The sequence below is a fragment of the Micropterus salmoides genome, unplaced genomic scaffold (genome assembly GCF_014851395.1).
Source record: "Micropterus salmoides isolate LMB-PRFRI ecotype aquatic unplaced genomic scaffold, ASM1485139v1 Ms_hic_scaffold_6, whole genome shotgun sequence".
Lineage (NCBI taxonomy): Eukaryota > Metazoa > Chordata > Actinopteri > Centrarchiformes > Centrarchidae > Micropterus > Micropterus salmoides.
The window spans coordinates 25,590,520-25,610,438 of record NW_024044348.1 but is presented as its reverse complement, the minus strand read 5'-3'; the positions used below and the strand labels follow the sequence as shown (position 1 = coordinate 25,610,438).

The 19,919-nt window shown below is 40.2% G+C and overlaps 1 protein-coding gene across 1 annotated transcript in view; it reads left to right on the top strand.

Annotated features, from left to right (window-relative positions):
• The window catches only part of ush2a (Usher syndrome 2A (autosomal recessive, mild)), a 239,018-nt gene that overhangs the window by 138,736 nt on the left and 80,363 nt on the right, over positions 1 to 19,919 (top strand). Inside the window, 7 exon segments of the mRNA XM_038701698.1 lie at positions 343 to 490; positions 3,886 to 4,028; positions 13,067 to 13,788; positions 14,197 to 14,366; positions 14,447 to 14,613; positions 14,746 to 14,834; positions 19,085 to 19,419. Of these exon segments, the coding sequence (XP_038557626.1) occupies positions 343 to 490; positions 3,886 to 4,028; positions 13,067 to 13,788; positions 14,197 to 14,366; positions 14,447 to 14,613; positions 14,746 to 14,834; positions 19,085 to 19,419 (1,774 nt within the window).

The window sequence follows — 19,919 nt, the reverse complement described above, 5'->3', positions numbered from 1 at the left end:
GCACTCTCACCCTCCTTTACAAGGGATATTTTATCTTTTGCTGTTGTGTTTTTCCCCTCTATTGTTCTCACCTTCTCTCTTCGCTCCTGTCTCCTCTTTACTCAATCATCTCTTTTATACTCCACTCTGAACAGAGCCATTCCTAGATGGAGGGCAGGTGTCATTCTTTGATTGATGAGCTTAATAATGTTACATCCTTTACACAAGTTACACAAGTTACATCCTTTTCCAATTTTTTGCTGTCTTGTTTGTTTAACTCCTGTCTTCATTCCCTCCATCCATCCTTCATCACCTGTTCCTTCCTTCCGTCTTTCTCTAATCATCATCTCTCTCCCTTCATAGCCCCAGATGGGTTGTCACCTCCGAGGTTGGCCCATGCAACTAGTTCCAGTCTGAATGTATCCTGGTCCGCCCCGGCCCACTCCAATGCACCAGGCCGACTCCATTACACCCTGCTAATGAGGACATCTGTACAGATGCCTGTGATAAAGTGAGAGAAAGCACAGACACAGTAGCTAAAAAAGTGAACAAGTTAGCACCCAATTGTCCACAACACATGCAAGTGGTCTGAGACAGAGACATGTGATAATAAACAGCATTAAGAGACTGACAGAAACACACACCACTCATACATATCGCACACACACACACACATATGTATATATATACATATATATATATGTATATACAGGTGCTGGTCATATAATTAGAATATCATCAAAAAGTTAAACTTGTATAATGTATACATTCATTCCACACAGACTGATATATTTCAATACCTTTTAATTTTGATGATTATAACTGACAACTAATGAAAACCCCAAAATCAGTATCTCAGAAAATTTGAATATTGTGAAAAGGTTCTATATTGAAGACACCTGGTGCCACACTCTAATCAGCTAATTAACTCAAAACACCTGCAAAGGCCTTTAAATGGTCTCTCAGTCTAGTTCTGTAGGCTACACAATCATGGGGAAGACTGCTGACTTGACAGCTGTCCAAAAGACGACCATTGACACCTTGCACAAGGAGGGCAAGACACAAAAGGTCATTGCTAAAGAGGCTGGCTGTTCACAGAGCTCTGTGTCCAAGCACATTAATAGAGAGGCGAAGGGAAGGAAAAGATGTGGTAGAAAAAAGTGTAGAAGCAATAGGGATAACCACACCCTGGAGAGGATTGTGAAACAAAACCCATTCAAATATGTGGGGGAGATTCACAAAGAGTGGACTGCAGCTGGAGTCAGTGCTTCAAGAACCACCACGCACAGACGTATGCAAGACCTGGGTTTCAGCTGTCGCATTCCTTGTGTCAAGCCACTCTTGAAGAAGACACAGCGTCAGAAGCGTCTCGCCTGGGTTAAAGACAAAAAGGACTGGACTGCTGCTGAGTGGTCCAAAGTTATGTTCTCTGATGAAAGTAAATTTTGCATTTCCTTTGGAAATCAAGGTCCCAGAGTCTGGAGGAAGAGAGGAGAGGCACAGAATCCAGAAGTTTTAGAGTACTTCATGCTTCCTGCTGCTGACCAAATTTATGGAGATGCAGATTTCATTTTCCAACAGGACTTGGCACCTGCACACAGTGCCAAAGCTACCAGTAGCTGGTTTAAGGACCATGGTATCCCTGTTCTTAATTGGCCAGCAAACTCGCCTGACCTTAACCCTATAGAAAACCTATGGGGTATTTTGAAGAGGAAGATGCGATATGCCAGACCCAACAATGCAGAAGAGCTGAAGGCCACTATCAGAGCAACCTGGGCTCTCATAACACCTGAGCAGTGCCATAGACTGATCGACTCCATGCCACACCGCATTGCTGCAGTAATTCAGGCAAAAGGAGCCTTGAGTATTGAGTGCTGTACATGCTCATACTTTTCATGTTCATACTTTTCAGTTGGCCAACATTTCTAAAAATCCTTTTTTTGTATTGGTCTTAAGTAATATTCTTATTTTCAGAGATACTGAATTTGGGATTTTCATTAGTTGTCAGTTTTAATCATCACAATTAAATGAAATTTGAAATTGAACACATTGAGTGTGTAATGAATGAATATAATATCCAAGTTTCACTTTTTGAATGGAATTACTGAAATAAATCAACTTTTTGATGATATTCTAATTATATGACCAGCACCTGTATGTATATATATGTGTGTGTTTGTGTGTGTGTGTGTATGCACCTACAAAATGTGTACACAACCACACACATGCATACACATGTACATACAAAGGGGCACATTATACAGCACAGCTGAATATGTCACATCAATATGACAGACCATCAGAAAAACAGAGAGGAAATGAGCTGGAGAGACGGGGGTAGAGTTATAAAGACAAAAAAATCAAAGAGCAGGGCAGAGGGAGAGAGAGGTAGAGAAAATGCGAAAGAATAAAAACAGAGAGAGAGGGTGTGCATCTGATATGTATTCATTACATGCTTCCTGACAACAAATTGCAATTTAATCCAAGAAGAGGAGGCTCTCATTCTGTGGTAATAAATAAATGACTAGCTACATGTATTATATATCAGACAGCCATGCCCTCCTCCTCCTCTGCTATGGAAATCTCATTGTTCCCTGATTTATTCATTCATTCATCCCTCTATCCATCTGATGCTAAATGGTCAACGGTCCCTCATTTATGACAATATTCTTTTACTTTGTCCTAGATTCCTTTGTATGATTATATGATATGGGATCAGGTGTGACATGGGAATATGGTGTAAAGGAATATGGAAATATTGTACATATTGACAAGATTGTTACTGTTTAGTCACCTTAGGAAACTTGTCTCTTGACACTTATAACATTACACTACAGTAATTTAGAAAGAACACATCAGAATAAATAAAACTGTTACAACATGTTGTTTGAAATAAAATATTGAAATAACATCTACTGTCTTATAAGAGATGTATTATGTCAAGACACATTTGACTTTAACATTTCCAGAAATAACTGAAATATAGACTGACCACGCTCAATTCCCAAAATGTTCAGTACAAAATGGTTCTGTCACCCTTTCCTACAAAACACTAGATAACTGCTTTGTGGTTGTTCAGATGTGTGTCATATTCATTTCCTCTTCTTTCCTCGTCTTTTACCTCTTATCAGGATTCCTACCCAATTAATCCTGGAATGGTCTCTGCACAAACACTTTAAGTGTTTGTTTGCTGTTAACAAAAACTAACCAAAAAATTTTGTTAACAGCAAAAGTACAGATCTGTTCTATGTTTAAATTTTGAAACCATACAGTTAAAACGTCTGGCTAGCAAGTGTCATTCTAACTGTGGGAATCACTATGTACCACATCAGCCGACTACAGGAACTGTTATTGCAGAAAACCTATTCTGGGGAGCTATCCAGTGCTGAATCTCCATGGTCAGGCATTGAAGAGATGCCGGACAAAAGATGGCGGATAAAGTTAAAAGAGAAAACGTTTCAGCTGAGGTAGAAATGAAGGAGTTGCTACGTACACCAATAATAATAAGTACACCATAACAAGAATCATTGTGGCGTGGACAAATGGCATCCAAAGCAATTGCAAATGTTTTTGCTAAATAGTGATTAGCGGTGAAAAATTTGTTTTCTTATAAAGAATTTTATCCTAAAATACTTGCTTGGGATTTTTTAAATTTTTTTTATTTTTACAAAACTACACCGAAACAACGTGGATTCACATTTCAAAACGCAATGCAATGCGTTGACAGAAAAAAAAGGACAGCTTATGGAGTATTCTTCACAGTACAGTACACTGTGTCACCTTTTGTGAAATTAATAATTCACTGTCCATCTTTGACGACCTGTTTGATTACAGCACAGCACATTTTGACCAGATCCATATTGTGTGTCAGTAAATGTATTTATGTTTGTGTCCATCAACTACTAGGCTTATGGAAAACACAACAGGCACCTTGTCCTATCATGTTGAGGGCCTGTCGCCGTATACGCAGTATGCGTTTAGAGTGGTGGTTTCCCACACACATGGGCAGACAGCTGGGCCCTGGGCTACCCTGCGGACCACAGAGGACAGTAAGTAGACACACTCATAAATACAAGTGCACACATTAAAATTTGACATCCTTGTTTCTCACAGATGCATGCATTTACTCAGAGACACAGACAATGCAAAAACAGCAAAAGAGACAACGCTTAGAGCCAAAACTAAAGGAAGAATGTAGAACGAGGGACAGAGGCTTTCAGTCCACAGCTGTAAGTAGCTACTGCCATTATTGTGTCACAGTCTAAGATGCAAAGAACATTGTCGTCTATTGTAAACTCTGTGCGACCAGCAAAAAGCTTTCAACCGTGAACATTTCTACATGTGATTTATTGAAGCATCTGCTGAAGCAGCACAGCAACTCTTCGAGAGAGAGTGGCGTTTTGTAACTACTGAATACTGCTCTTATAAATAGGCTACATGTGCAGAAAAACAGCTGTTTAAAAGTCGGGATTTACTTGCTTTATTTTTTTATTTCAGCCGGTGGCTTTAAGAAACGTTAGGCCTAGGCTATATGCTTTGTAAAAACCACACTTCTTGGTGCTGTTATGGATATGATGTTAGTTAAAAAGTCGTGAGAGAGGCTTTGTTTGGGGGTGAAGGGGGGTGGTAGGGAAAGCAGTGTTTCCCATTATTAGCCTATAATTTGGATAATTATCTACGCGGACCGCAACATATTGATTTTCCAAATTTTTACTAGGTGCATTTAAAATCATTTTTGATTAAGGAGCTGTATTGAGGAGCATATATTGTGCAGCACCTCCTGGCTCGCTCCCTCTTTCTCTTTCTCCCTCCCTCTCTCTCGTGAACACTGCTGCACAGACCTGTCCAACATTGGAATACCCTCCCCCACTGTCATCGCTGTCATTCTGTAGGAAAGTAAGGAAAAGGAAGTAATAATGTTACTTTTTTAAGGAGTAATAAGTAACTAGTAATATATTACAATTTCTGAGTAACTTGCCCAACACTGGTCCTGATGTTCAATAAGCTACCTGTTGGCAGTGGTCGTTGGCATTGTTGTCTTCATACTGAATTGTTCTGCCTGGGTGCTTGTGTCAGCAGTCAAGCTGAGTTTTGCAAGTGACTGGCTGGCAGGTGGCTGGCAACAGCTGGTTGTTAGTTGGCTTCTGCCGTCAGTTGGCCGTCAGTGCTGCTGAGTCAAAGTTAAACTCAAGGAGTGACAGATCTCTCAATTTTAGGTGATGATCTAAACAATAGCCTCGCACATTAAACATATGGCCCGTGGTGTTAAAAACAGAGCCTCTGCCCAGTTTTTTTAATTCTCTTAAAGTCTCTAAGGTTATATTTTATCATTTCCTAGTGTTAGTGGAGGCAGTCAATATGATCAAGACAATTAGGGAGAAAGACAGCGAAAGAACATATTAAAATGATGAAGGTGGTGGAAACATGGATGCAAGCAAGTTAGGGTGAAACACAATGAGATTTGCATACTTTAAGGTGTGTGTCCGTGTGTGTGTGTGTGTGTGTGTGTGTGTGTGTGTGTGTGTAAGTGAGTGACCTAGCCAGTGTCATTGTGGGCTAATTGCTGTAATAGAATCATATTAGCCACTGGAACAGCCTCCTCAGTGCAAAGTTATAAATTAATTAGTACCACGCTATTATCACATACATTATCATTAAGCAGCTGAGATTTGCATACATTGAATACATGCGCATGTACACACACACACAATTGTATGTACACCTGAATGTGTAGTGTACGTATACATACACGTTCATATGAACACAAGTGCAGTTATGCACATTGATGCACACAAACACACACACACACACACACGTTCAGACACACACAATTGCAGACATTTAGGATGCATTAAATTATGGCTCTATGCTTTTCTCATTGCTGTTCAGAATTGAATTTCCTCCAGCAAAAACACACACATACACACTCAAACAGAGTGAGCTTTTGTCATGATTTTTTCCATGTACTCAACAATTACAAAGGTGGACAATATTTGTGTGTTTTCATGTGAGAGTGAAAAACTGTGTACATCTACCAACCTCTTTCTCTGTGTTTTGTGTGTGTATGTGTGAGTGGACTATAATAGATGTGTCCATTCGGTCACACTGTGCCCCATCATTCAAACCTCCATCCCTCTCTCTCCCCTCTCTCCATCTCTCTCAGGCCCCCTCACACACACACACACACACACACACACTGAGAACATGTGTCATACACACATACCTGCTTGTCCTCCGTATCAATCACACATGCAGACAAACTCATTCCCAGAAGCACATACACACAGACTACACCTATACATAAACTGTCAGAGCATCAAAGAATGTGTACAAACAATTCCTTTCCCTCTTTCTTATATAACCCACTTCCAACTCTGTTTGACTAGAAGACACAATAGCAAATCTGTCATCATAAATCAAGAATATATAGTCTAAAAGCAACATTTATTGTGCTAAACAATGCAAAACATTGGGTGCTACTTAATCTGCTACATAACCAGTTGATTCACAAGTTATGAGCTCATATATTAAATAATTATCGATTGTGTGATTGTCTTTTTGTTTCATTCATTAATTTATTTATTTGAACAGAGTACATGTGGAGTGGAGTCTGTTTTCCTTTCTGCCCTACATTATATCACAGCTTCTTGTGTCATAATTATCTCAATAAATTACTCACAAATAACAGTAAGTGTCACTTACAATTGAATCTTACATCCTTGCATGGACACACAGTTCATACTATTGTTTAAATGTGAGCATGTCCAATCATTACACAGTAAAATGCATGGAAAATGATTTTAACATAATAATGGAATACATGATAGGTATGGAAGCTTTTAATGAGAAGGGATTTAAACCTATGATGGGAAAAAACTAAGTGCGGCCAGATTGGATTTTTCTAACATTGATGTGTAATTTATCACCATAAACCCATCCTCTCAACGTCTTAGCAGTGACAGGAAAGGCTCCATTCCCCTCCTAATCTCCTTTCCCATACACTTCAGAAAAGGACAACCTTAGCAGGCACTTTTATATTTCAATCAGTATCATGTGTCGTAAGGCCAATATTTAGTAATTTTGTTCTTAGTTCAGTGGATTGCATACATACAGTATTCATACAAACAAAGGCACAGAAAATCTTAACTTGGCAAAAAGAACTGAGCACACATGCGCACAAACTTACACAAGCATTCATACACATGCTCAAGTGGCATTCACAGTAGATCTTAATATACATGCTTGTTTTCTATAGTGCAATCCTTTGGGTTATACCCCTTTTGGAAGAGATTCCCCAAACCTGATCTGAGTTTGTAGGTGTGGGCTGTAACCTTGCATGGTTTCCACTTTGTTACTGAACTATATATGCTATACTGTATGTTGACATGGACCTTCATTAACAATATGGATTTGAGAATGTACTATATTCTCCTCATTGGCGACCTGTCCAGGGTGTACCCCGCCTTTCACCCGATGGCAGCTGGGATTGGCTCCAGCCGTCCGCAACGCTGTACGCAGGTTAAGCGGTTGACGATGGATGGATGGATGTATTCTCCTCATCACTTTTATCCCGTCGTTCTTCTTCTTTTTATTTCTCCCTCTCTCTTTCTTTGACCTTTTTCATTGTCTTTCATCCTTTTGTCATACATTTTCCCTCCTCACCTTTTCTCTGTCTTTCTTTGTGTCTTTTCGTGTTTAAGCACAGAGTGGCTTTCACTCCTTCTATATTACAGACTAGCCCTTAAGTGTTTACGAAAGAGAGAAGGGGAGAGAGAGAGAGGGAGAGAGAGAGAAAAAGAAGATGAAGAAAATGGAGAGAAAAAGTGAGGAAAGAAAAATTGAGAGCAAAAAGGTAAAATGAGGAATTGAGAAAAAAAGAGGAAGAAAAGAAAAGAGAGGACTAATGACAGAACAGAGAACGAGAGACCCACGCGTCCTCCTTCCCTTTTTATCATTCCATTAAAGTTTTATATCCATCTTTTTAATGTAATTTGGTCCCTATGAATTCCTGCCGCTGCAGAACAGACAGACGGCTCCTGTGAACATAAACTCTAGCCCTGTTGGACAGCTCCCTTTCCTCTGTCTACTCCCATGTTCACACTAGCTAAGTGATCTAAGAGAGTATGTGTCTGTCCGTGTGTGTGTGTGTGTTAGTGTGAGGAGATGTGTGTTATGGAGTCTTATAGAGAGTATGAATAAAGCACCGTTTTGACAAAATGATCTTAGCCAAGCAGTCTTAGTAAGTGTGTGTGTGTGTGTGTGTGTGTGTGTGTGTGTGTGTGTGTGTGTGAGAGAGAATACTGTTTTACCAAATTGAACTGAAAGCAGAGAGTGTGAAGGAGAAAAATGTGACAGAAATTAGGTTAGAGGTAAAGACAGAACACAAAGAATTCATGTTATTTAATGAATGAGTAACTGCATTAATAAAATAATATTCTACCATATTTCACAGTATTCTGTTCAGTTAGCTGTCCCAAGGAAATGTTGAAGTAGTTAGAGCACAATCCCATTGTTATTTTGCACATGAAGAGATACATTTTTCATGTATAGTTTTATGTACTCATTACCTGAACATGTATTTACACGTTGCTTTTCTTTTAAATATACTGTCAGAACTGTGATTCCTCAGCAGGCACATGCTGAATTGTAGCTTTTATGATATTTTTAGTCAGTTCCCATTGATTTTAGTAATTTTGACACATTTCTACATTATATTTTAGAAGCCATATATTACCTTGCAACTTTTTTGGTCTCTTTCTGTAGTACATGGATCCATCAGAAGGTTGCCAGGAATTAAGTAAATCACTCCAAATAATCAGCATCTGAAAAGAATGAAAATGTTCAAAGACTGACATTTCAGGTATCGTGATGGTCTTAGTTACTTAAGGACTAATGTACATCTTATATACCGACAATATTATGGATATAAAATCAAGCGCATGACCTTGGTTCAGCATCATCCTCTTTCTCACTGCCTCTCCAGTGTCTCCTTAAGCAACAATGGCATTAAATAATCTGTGGAATAAGTAAAGATATGAAATGCAATGTAAATTCTCACCGTATTGCTTGTCACGTTTTGACACCATGTCATAAGCATCTTGATTACAGTAAAGCTCAGCGTTTGTCCTCATTATGACTCCTTGGAGCCTCGACTCACCTTCAAAAGCCAAGTTACCCACATACACACATGTGCATGCACAGGACCCTGCACAAGGCTAAAAATAATGCCCTTCCTTTTCTCTTCACATAGATACACACAGATGTGCACACTTAAATCTATACTGGCCCTTATCTGCACATACATATACACAAATATGCACAAGAAGCTACATAACATGTGTACACTCACAAGTGCACATGTACACAGACACACACACACACACACACACACACACACACACACACACACCTCCCTCCTCCTCTCCCAGCCCTTGTCAGCTGATTGTGTTATTACTATGCTAACCAAATCCTTATAAATGTGATTTAAGGCTTGGCGGCCCCGCACTCCTGTTTTAGCCTTCTGCTACTGTGTTTTACTGGGGAGAGGAGGAGTAAGGGTGGGAGGTGTGGAGGGAGGGATGAAGGGAGAGGGGAAAGAAAGAGGAAAAGGCATGAGGAATGAAGAGGTCGGAGAGGTAGTGGGGACAGAAAAGGTAGGAGTGTGTGGGAGACAAGGAAAAAGGAAGAGTTGAACAGCAAGGAGAGAAGGAGGGAAAGAGAGATAAGGAGTCAGGAAACCAGAGAGAGGAGGGTTGCTACGCATTCCCTCAACACTCGTTCTGTCCTATCCAGAGAGCTGTAAAGCGTCAGTAAAATAAAAAAAGGGAAAAAGCATCACCTGCATCTTAAATGAAAATTTCAATTGAAAAACTTAACAGCCCTTCAAATTGCAGAATTTTACACGCGCCAGTAAAGCCTAAATAACACTCAACACTTAGAGGGAGGAGGGGAGGAGAGAGTGAAGGTGGGGAGGAATAAGGGTTGACAACGGGAGTTATTTTGGGTGGATAACGGGCTGGATCAAGGTGACTGGATTGTGTTTTGTGGGAAAGTTATTCACAATTGGGGAGTTTCTGTCCCTGATCTGTCAATTGTCCTCTGTGCATCTCTTGCCTGTGTGTGTTTTTCATGACTATTGTTACACTACAGACAAACATTTCATTCAGACAGACAGAAGGAAATATAGTAAGGCAGACAAGAAAAATCAAATAGACCGGAGAATGCAGAATGTCTAATTAGACAACCAAGTAGAGAGACACCCCAACCCTCTGCAAAGATGAACGAGAACGTAGTGAGGCACGCAGACAGGCCAGCATATATGCTGGGGTATGCAGGGAGACGGGCTCTTTAGTTATTCGTGGGGTTCAGTGGACCTTTGGTGATAATTGAATCAGTGTGAGTGCTGAGTAGAGCTAGCATAAAAACCTGTTAACCCAAAAGGTCAACTCTCTGCATTGTTTATTTAGCAGGGAGACCGGAGAGAGAGGGAGCCAAGAAGGGAGAGAGACTGCGACACAAAGCATGAGTAACGGAGAGAGACAGAAGAAAATGAGAGAGAGTTGGTGGGGGAGAGGGAAGCTAGGGGTCAGAGAGAGGAAAAGGGAAGAGGTGACAGACAGAAGGGGATATGTAGATAGAAGAAAAGATGGTTTGTTGGTGGGAAATCAGCCAAGCCTTACATGACCACTTTTATGCTGTTATTTATTTGTGTGGGAGATAGAAGTGTGTGCGTATGTGTGAGACACTGACTGGCTGCCATCTTAATGTATCTTTGTGTCTTTACTTGTGATGTGGCTGTCTCTGTATCTGACTCATAGACTGTAAATAAAGATGGACGATGCGTCTCCACTTCCTCCCACTGTACAAAAATAAAGCCAATGGCGCTGCCATCATGCACTGGTGACGTCATTTGTAGCAACAGTCTGCGCAGTAGTGATTGGGGTTGTTGATGATGTAAATCCCCTTATTATAGCATCAAATAACTATTTATAACCAACCTTATCAGAAAAATTAACACTTGAACAAACATCAGCATGGTAAGAACTCCTCGAAATGACAGAAACCATATTTAGGGGGAAAGAATTATGTGTACTTAGATTTTATTTAGTTTGGCCCCTGTCCCATCCGCTAACATGGAGGGGCGGGTTTTATGAGCCCAACTGCAGCTAGCCACCAGGGGGCGACTTGTCGCCCAACTTTATGTACTGTTAGTGGTCTGAGTCATGGTCAAGCTCCATGCCAGTTTTGTATGTTGGCTAATTTATCAGTAAATAAATAGCTCAGAGAACAATACATAGTTGCTTTAATAAATCATCGGGTCGATCAGCAAACACCAAGATTTTCTGAAAAATGTACACATTTTTAAAGGGTTTGCCTGCTTTCCTTTGTTTTCCAAAATACAGACGGATTAATAGCAATAAGTGCATTTTCTTTTCCAGAAAATTATGATTTATTGATAAAAATAGTGCTTGGTGTGTGCTAAATTTACCAGCAGGCTCAGGCTATTTAAAACATGGGAGAGATACTACAAAAGGGCATCATAAATATGAATTATGAGGCAACCTTTAAATTGTGCTAAGCATTATGCTAAGAGACATACTCTTAGGAGAACTGAGGCATCCTGAGCAAAAACTGAATGTTTGTTGCAACTCAGTCTGTGTGAAGGAAAGACAACCAGTTGGTAGATAGTCTGCAAAATGCACACATACTCTTACACAACTGCTGTCTAATGTGCGTGCATGCTGACATACACATATGCATACTTCTCACATGTAGATACGTGTACTTTCAATGCTCATCTTCTTTCACCCTCTCTCACTCTCTGTCTCTCTCTTTCACACACACATACACACAGCCATCTGGGAAAGCCGTTAGCGGTTAGCTGTAGCACTTAGCGACGCAGCACGCTCCCTCAGTCCGCTCAGTCACCTTGATCTGCTTGCCCTTCACACAGCACCATTACTGCTATACTGCATCACTGTGTGTGTGTGGGTGTTAGGAAGAGAGAGTGTGTGTGTGTGTGTGTGTGTGTGTGTGTGTGTGTGTGTGTGTGTGTGTGTGTGTGTGTGTAGGAGTGTGTGTTTTTGTATATGGACACGCATCTGTGTGTGTCCATTATAGAGCAGTACAGTGGGATGTAAATGCCGGGGGATGAGGGGGGAGGGGCATTACCTTCAAATGAGCTACCGTGGAGTGAAATATCCCTCTGACTAGTCTTGTGCAGGTTCTTATCGGTGCATGGACATGTGCAAATCATGTGACAGTGTGTGTGCCTGTGGTCTTCTGATGTACATCTCTGTCCGTCTGTCTACTTCTAATACTAGTGAGGATCATTTAGCCTCCTGGACACAAGGAATGAAGGCACTCCCAGGCATTGAAAATGGCAGTGAACATGAATACACAGTAGACCCAAATTAGAAATCTACTAGCTGACTGAGACCCCGGCTGTAGCTCTGCCTAACAATGTATTGTGATACATTTTCATTCAATTTGGTCTCCTAACCTGAAGTTTAGTAAATGGTACAAGTTTTTCTCAATTTTCAGTTTGTCATATACACTATATCTGTACTATATCATAATATCTGTAAGTGATATATATACACATATATCACTTACAGATATTATGTCCCAATTATAGGTCATATGTGTGTGTTTGCATACATGTGAGTGTTATGTATTTGTGCTTGCGTATAGTAAAGCCAATGTGGAGTTGAGCTACAATGTTCCCAGCTGTCCAGCCTGGCCTACATATCACTTTCTAAATTCCCTGCTGAAAGATACACAGACTCACATTCAAACAGTCACAAGTACCGCATAAATCCATAAATACAATCTTGGTTTGCTCAGGGGGAGAAAATGAGAGAGAAAGAGTTTCCATGTTAATCCCTCGGATAGGGATGGCAAAATCACTCTTTGTCCTTCTGATGTCATTCTTGATGTTACTTGTCAAATAATTCTTTTGAACAAATCCCCCTACTCTGTTTTCTCTCACTCGTAAGCACACGCAAAGAGTATATTTATCTTTTGCTTTTTTTCTTTTTTTTCCCTTTCCCTGTCTCTTTATTTATTTATTTCTCTTTACCCCCAGGTCCAGGACCAGTGGACACACCAGCTGTATCAGGGCTCCATTCCCGAAGTGTAACAATGACCTGGGGTCCTCCTTCCCAACCAAATGGCATTATCACCAATTATACTCTATATCTTTGCCCGCGCTCTATCTGTTCTTTAGATTTCAAACCCAGCTCAGTCTCTAGCACCAGTATGACCCTCAACTCCAGTTGGGTTCCTAACCGAAGACCCTTGCCCAGCACTGAGAGTGCATATCTTAACTCGGGTCATAACCTCAGATCAACATCCAGTCTTACCACCCCAGACTCAAGCCACATCTCCATGTCTACTGTCAACACAGGCAGTAATGACAGTTTAAGCACAATGCAAGGCACTAGACCCAATGTTCTCCCTAACCCTTTCTCTAGCTTGTGGCCTGGTTTTGTAGAAGACAACCAGATCGAGTCCACTCCTCGAGGCAATTCAAGCCAAGGCCCCGGTTCCATCTCATTTCACCCCACTGAACTCAGTACTGCCAGTGTAAACCCAAGCCCTAGTCTTTTATCGCCAAACCCACAATACAATACAATTGGCTCTAATACTGAACATATTCTTAAACAAAACCCCTTCCAAAGCCCCATCTCTGGTTTGTTTAGTGCGGCTTCAGATTCAAGTTCATCCTTTCTATCAGTCACTATTCCAGGGAACACCACTACCTATACTTTCCTCGACCTACTGCCATACCAGACCTACAGCCTTCAGGTATATTAGAATAATACTTGGTAGAACACAATACTGTACCCTATAGTGTTATAGATTAAACATGCGATTTAAAAATTGTGAATACAGTTGTAGTGTTATAACTAAACAATTTCTAGTCTCTGTTCCTCTGATTAGTTTCCAATAATGAATATAAATACAATTACTAGTTTTTTTATTGCCAATTGAATAATCATGTGTTACCAGGCACGGATGAGACTACATTCCAAAATGTCACTGCACCCTTTATTTTTCTTGTTTGCACTTTAAGGTGCCAGAATATTGATTACTGACTGAGAAATAACAACAGAATAAATCATGTTATTAAAATGTTCATATTAATTGATGAAAACTGCTAGAAACACGTCACATTGTGATGTTAAAATTAAATTTTTTTCCTCTAACATCTAGGTAGAGGCATGCACCAGTGTGGGTTGTTCAATGTCTGAGATGTCTCAGATCTTTCGTACCCTCCCAGCTCCCCCTGAAGGGGTTCCTGCACCTCACCTTTACTCTGACACTCCCACCTCTGTTCTCTTGTCCTGGGGAGCACCAGAGTGGAGCAATGGACCACTGGAGAGGTGAGAGATGATCACATACATACGCTTTAATCCCTGTGTGAGTCTTATTTGTATATGATTGTCTCTTGTGGTATTCAAAGGTGGCTGATTGAGCGCAGAGTTGCTGGGACCAAACAAGTCTCAACAGTGGGCCATCTCCCACCAGAACCTCCACCTCTTTCCTTTCTGGACTCTTCATCAGCTCTCAGTCCCTGGACTAACTACCAGTATCGTCTTGTGCTCCATAATCAGGCTGGCAACACCACAGGTAAGGCCAAAATAACGGGCTTAACTGAAATTAAATACAATCTGACCAAGATGTATGAATGTTGCATGTTGTAGTACCAGTTTGTTGTTTTCCAGTAGGGTCTTTAACCACATATTGTTAAAATACTTGTAGGACCCTGGGTGAATATCACCACCAGGCCCTCTCGGCCCGCTGGCCTCAGTCCACCAAGGGTGAAGGTCTTGGGCCCAGAGTCATTTCAGGTATTGGTGTTTTGTTTTGTTTTTTTACTGACTTCTCACAGGTTCACTAAAAACCAGGGATGTGCTCATACCTTTTTAGGGGCTGTTCATCCTAAACCAGGTTTTGATTGTACTCATATCTCATAGTAAAATAAATGAATGTCTGGATTTCCAATAATGAACATTTCTGTCTATGATATTTCCAGAGACAAAATATTAAGACAGTGCCTAGCAAAATGTTACCATCTTTTCAATTCAGTTCCATTTTATTTTTATAGAGCTTTAAGAAAGCATTTGTCATATGGACACTTTATACTCACACATACAAGAAAACCATTGTCCACAGCATTTTTCATTCTATATCCCACTTTCACTGGCATGGCCCTTCATAGTAACTCTCTCACAATCTTATATAACTACCCTCATATTCAATTCAAATACTCAGTTCAGGTCAGTTCAGTTCTCTCTCACTGCAAGACAACTGAACACTTTAGTGTAGCCAGTTGACAGTAGCTTGACTAAATGCTTTTTGGTGAAACCCAGGAATTAGACTGGAGTAGGCTATATCTATTTTTGTATGTAAAAATATGTACTAGGTTACAGAATAATTACAAAATGTCAAAAAGTATTCCATGACTATATTTTCTGGCCTGACCATCCCATATATGTATAGTAGTAGTATTTTACTTGATCACCACGCTCTCCTATGCTTTTTGAACTGGAGATTTTGGGGTTACCCCTCTACAGAGAAGCATTCTCATTAACATAATGTGAAAGATGAAATACTATGTACAGATATAATACACTGTGTTTTTATCCTTGATTTAAATATTAGTTTTTAGTAAGTTATTAGCCTCTTTCCAACTTTAAAAAATACTTCTGAGAAAATAAGCCTACTTCTCATACATAAATTAATTATGTAGGAAATGTTTGCTTGACATTTCTATCGTAATGCTTCATCAGCTGGCCTGCTGGTAGTCTGAATCCAGGTCTGCAAAGTTGCACTCCCCTCAGCTGCCTCTCTCTGCTCTTCTCTCTCTAGATCAGACTGCCTATATGTTAGCCAGCTTTATTTGATAGCATAATATAAGGCTATATTGCGTGATGTGAGGGAATTCCATTGGTTAAAACATGTGTTATTAATCATTTCCACAACTTCAAATGACTCACCCTCACCCACACATGACGGCTGATGTTTGGGTGATATGGTGATTTATTTTAGTCTAACATTAGCAATTATGGATGTGCAGCCACAACAGCAAAAATAAAACTTGAGGGGCAGCTCAGCCAAAGAGGGTAAATGGGTTGTTGCTAGGGCAGCTTTAGCCTATCCTTGTGCACATCCTTTCTAAAAACCTCTTTGATCTGGCATCAGAGTATAAGAGCTCAGAGAAGATGCAGAAGAACCAAGTCAGCCATGCTGCTAGTGAAACTGAATTACAATATTACCTATTACATTTAACTAATTTAATTAGTTGACAACTTCATTGAGAAGCTCTCACTTGAAGTAGAAAAGACAAAGCAATGTCGCACTGATTCCTCTGTCTTTCCTTCTTGGGATTTAATGAGAAAAACAAACCCATTCAACTCAAGGTCCCCTTCAGAAAATGGGAGGGGCAGTGACCCTGTCTGTGGCAGCTTCCTTCCTGTCGGCCATTTTTAAGGAGGGACCAGAGTTAAGTTCCACCACTGGCTAATCCCACATCAAGGCCTATCACTGAAACAATATTGTATGCATGCACACAGAGATGCACACACACACTGACACGCTCACAGCCCCGCACTAATGCTAACTGCAGAAAAATGCTAATGCCTGTCATCATTTCAGAACCGCCCCTGTCATCTGTGCAGCAGCACAGCTTTAGGGGTCACAGGTCCGAGAAAAAAAGTGTTCCTTCCTGGTTGTTGCTAATTGGACAGACAGGCAGGCCTCTTCCTGGTTACCAATTGACCTTGACAAGATAGAGGATTTTGAGTATCTCTCTTCATTGTGGTTTCTTTTTCTATATTACTTCTCATTGAGGTATTCTCTCTCTCTTAAACATTATCTGTTTCCTTTTCAGTTTGCTTGTTTGCATTTGCTCTTTTTATATAATGACATTCCTGGTCAGGATTTCAAGTGACAGCCAAAGTCTGCTGAAGGTTTGCTTTCTGATACGAGGATGGCATCACTGTTATTCGGTTATGTCAACCGAAATTTCCCCTACAGGGGATTAATAAAGTTATATCTTATCTTATCATAATCACAGGTAATGTTCTTTTGTCTTCATCAGACTGTGAGTGATACAGTTTGTGATGAGAGTGTGATTCAGTGAGAGATGAAGATCAACACATTGATTGTAGTAATGCACGTTTTGTATTTAACTATAATGCTAAAAAATAAATCTGTGCAATAAAGGAAAATGAGATCATAGACATATATAATTTATTTTTACCCACACACTGTTTGGCTACAGATAGTGTGCCAGTGTTCAGTGGTTTAGTACAAAAAAAACGAATGCCTATGACTGTAACCACTCAATGAATGTATCTGCTTCTTTGTTATTGTCTGAATCATCAGATGTGATTTGTTTCTCATTCTCACACTCAGTATCTCGTTATGTAGTTATGCTGAAGGAATATTGATTAATTTCAATGAATTAAACCATTAATTTGATTTTGGTCATCTCTGGATCTTTGACCTACCACAGATAATATCCCCTTTTTAACCACAAATAAGAAAAAAACCTCAAAGATTAGTTTACAGGATGACAATATAAATTTACCTTAATATGTGATAACGTTGATGCGTGCACTAATAAATTGTAGACTTGTGTTGTCAGCTGCAGAGGTTGGCATTCGCTCAGTGCCTTTGAGTTTTTTTCTGATTATAATAGCATAGATGCACAAAGACGCACACCATGTCCTTTCACACACACACACACACCTATTCTTTCTCACTACCAACTTTATCATCTGTCTCTCTTTCACTCATATACACATAAATGCATATACAAACACACACACACACACATACTGTACTGGCCTTAGCCCCAGTGGTCTGTGTCAGCCCAGGGTCTCTGCTGTCTACACCATCTCCAGATTACATCAGGCTATTCAATCTGTAAATGACTTCCACCACAAAGCACACCCAACACGCACTTTGGGAAATGAGCTACCTAACTCAACATGACCCTACCCATATGTGGTTGTGTGTGTGGCTCAGTGTGTGAGAGTGTGTGTGTGTCCTATATAACCTCACAGTGTCACTTGTTAAATGGATATCAAGGTTGCATAACAAATAATTATTCTTGACGCTCATTCATAATACTCTCATCAACGTTGACCACTTAATCACCTAAACTCATAAGTCTCACCAGGCTCTGAACTGATCAGTTATTGTACATGACAGTTTGTATCCTATGTGAGTTGGAACACACTGTACATGGACACAGGTGTGGATGTGTGAGCGAGAGAGAGAGCAGTTGTTTTAGCTGTTTTTGTATGTGGATGTATAAACAAAACATTTATTATATAGACATCTGTAACTCAAAAAGCATAGAGGTGTGTGTGTCTGTGTGTGTATTACCATTTGTGTGTGTGCCAGTTACCTTCATCTTCACTCTGAAATGCTGACAGACTGAACTGTTTCCAAATCAGATGCAGTACTCAACGACAGCAAGCTTTTGTTTTTGCATGCAGCAATTCCATTACCAGCCGTTTTCATTATTTTAGCATGGTGTCTGTGCATGTGCGCGTGTGTGTTTGTGTGTACCCTGTTTTAAATTTGATGAAAGGAATCTTCTGCTCAAGTCAAAGTCAGGTTATCTTTCCCCACTAGAAAGTTGAACAAACACACGCAAACACACACACACACACACACACGCACACACACACAGTGCCCGTCCTAATGCTGTACATTCACATACCCAGGTGACAATGTATGCACACATGGATACTACCTACATGATAGCACTGGTTGCTCTCAACTGACCACACAAGCATTTACACTCTGATGCACATATGTTTTTGCATGCTCTGCACGCACACACACACACACACACACACACACACACACACACACACACACACACACACGCCATAACTTCCTGTAGTTCATCCATTTAAAAGCTTTCTGCCGTCCTCTGCATGCCGAGAACATTTAGAATGCCCTGCCAACCAGTGAGAATACTGGGATAATAACAGGACAGAGAAATAGTCTTTTAGTTTTCCTGAATACTGTGTTTTAAATGAACAATCCCAAACTTAAATCTAACACACTTATGTTTCAGGTCACATGGTCTCCACCTCTTATTCCCAATGGAGAAATCCATAGCTATGAGATCCGCCTACCAGAACCCCGCATCATCCATGACAGTGGAAATACTTCTCAGCTCAGCGTCACAATAACAGACCTCATCCCATACACAAACTACAGTGTCACTGTGTTGGCGTGTTCCAAGGGTGGTGGACATGTTGGAGGATGTACAGAAAGCCTGCCCACTCCAGCTACAACATTACCCACAAGCCCTGACGGCCTTGAACCACTGTCTGTAGTGGCGGTCAGTGAGTCTTTCTTGGCCATTTCCTGGCAAGTACCCCGCAGGCCTAATGGACCTAACATCAGGTAACATGGATATTACACAGAAACCATATGTGATAATACCAAGATGTTTTCTGTTCTTAACAAGGAAGGATGGATATGCAAAGATACATCATCATAGACCAATTCCCTTGTTTTTCTTTGTCTTTGTTTGTGACCAAAAGTACCAGTAGTACAACAAAAATCTGAGGAATTTCAAATAACAAGAGCTTAGAAAAAACAATTATGTTTTCTCACATTAAATTTAAAAATGTGCGTCAGTCAGAATCTATGGAGAGAAATTGTTGTGCCTTGGCTCATTGGCTCATCTGAACTTGTGCATACGCAAGGGAATAGCATAACGTACAAAATAAGTGGAAATACATTTGTTTTTCAGAATTGACAACATGTAAAAATAAAATGAATACTATAAAACCAGGTCAGATTGACCTGTCCTTAGAAACAATCTCAACATGATTCAGTCAACATTCCCACTGTGGATGAGTCATGCATAAATACTTTCAAAACGCACAGAAACAAACAAT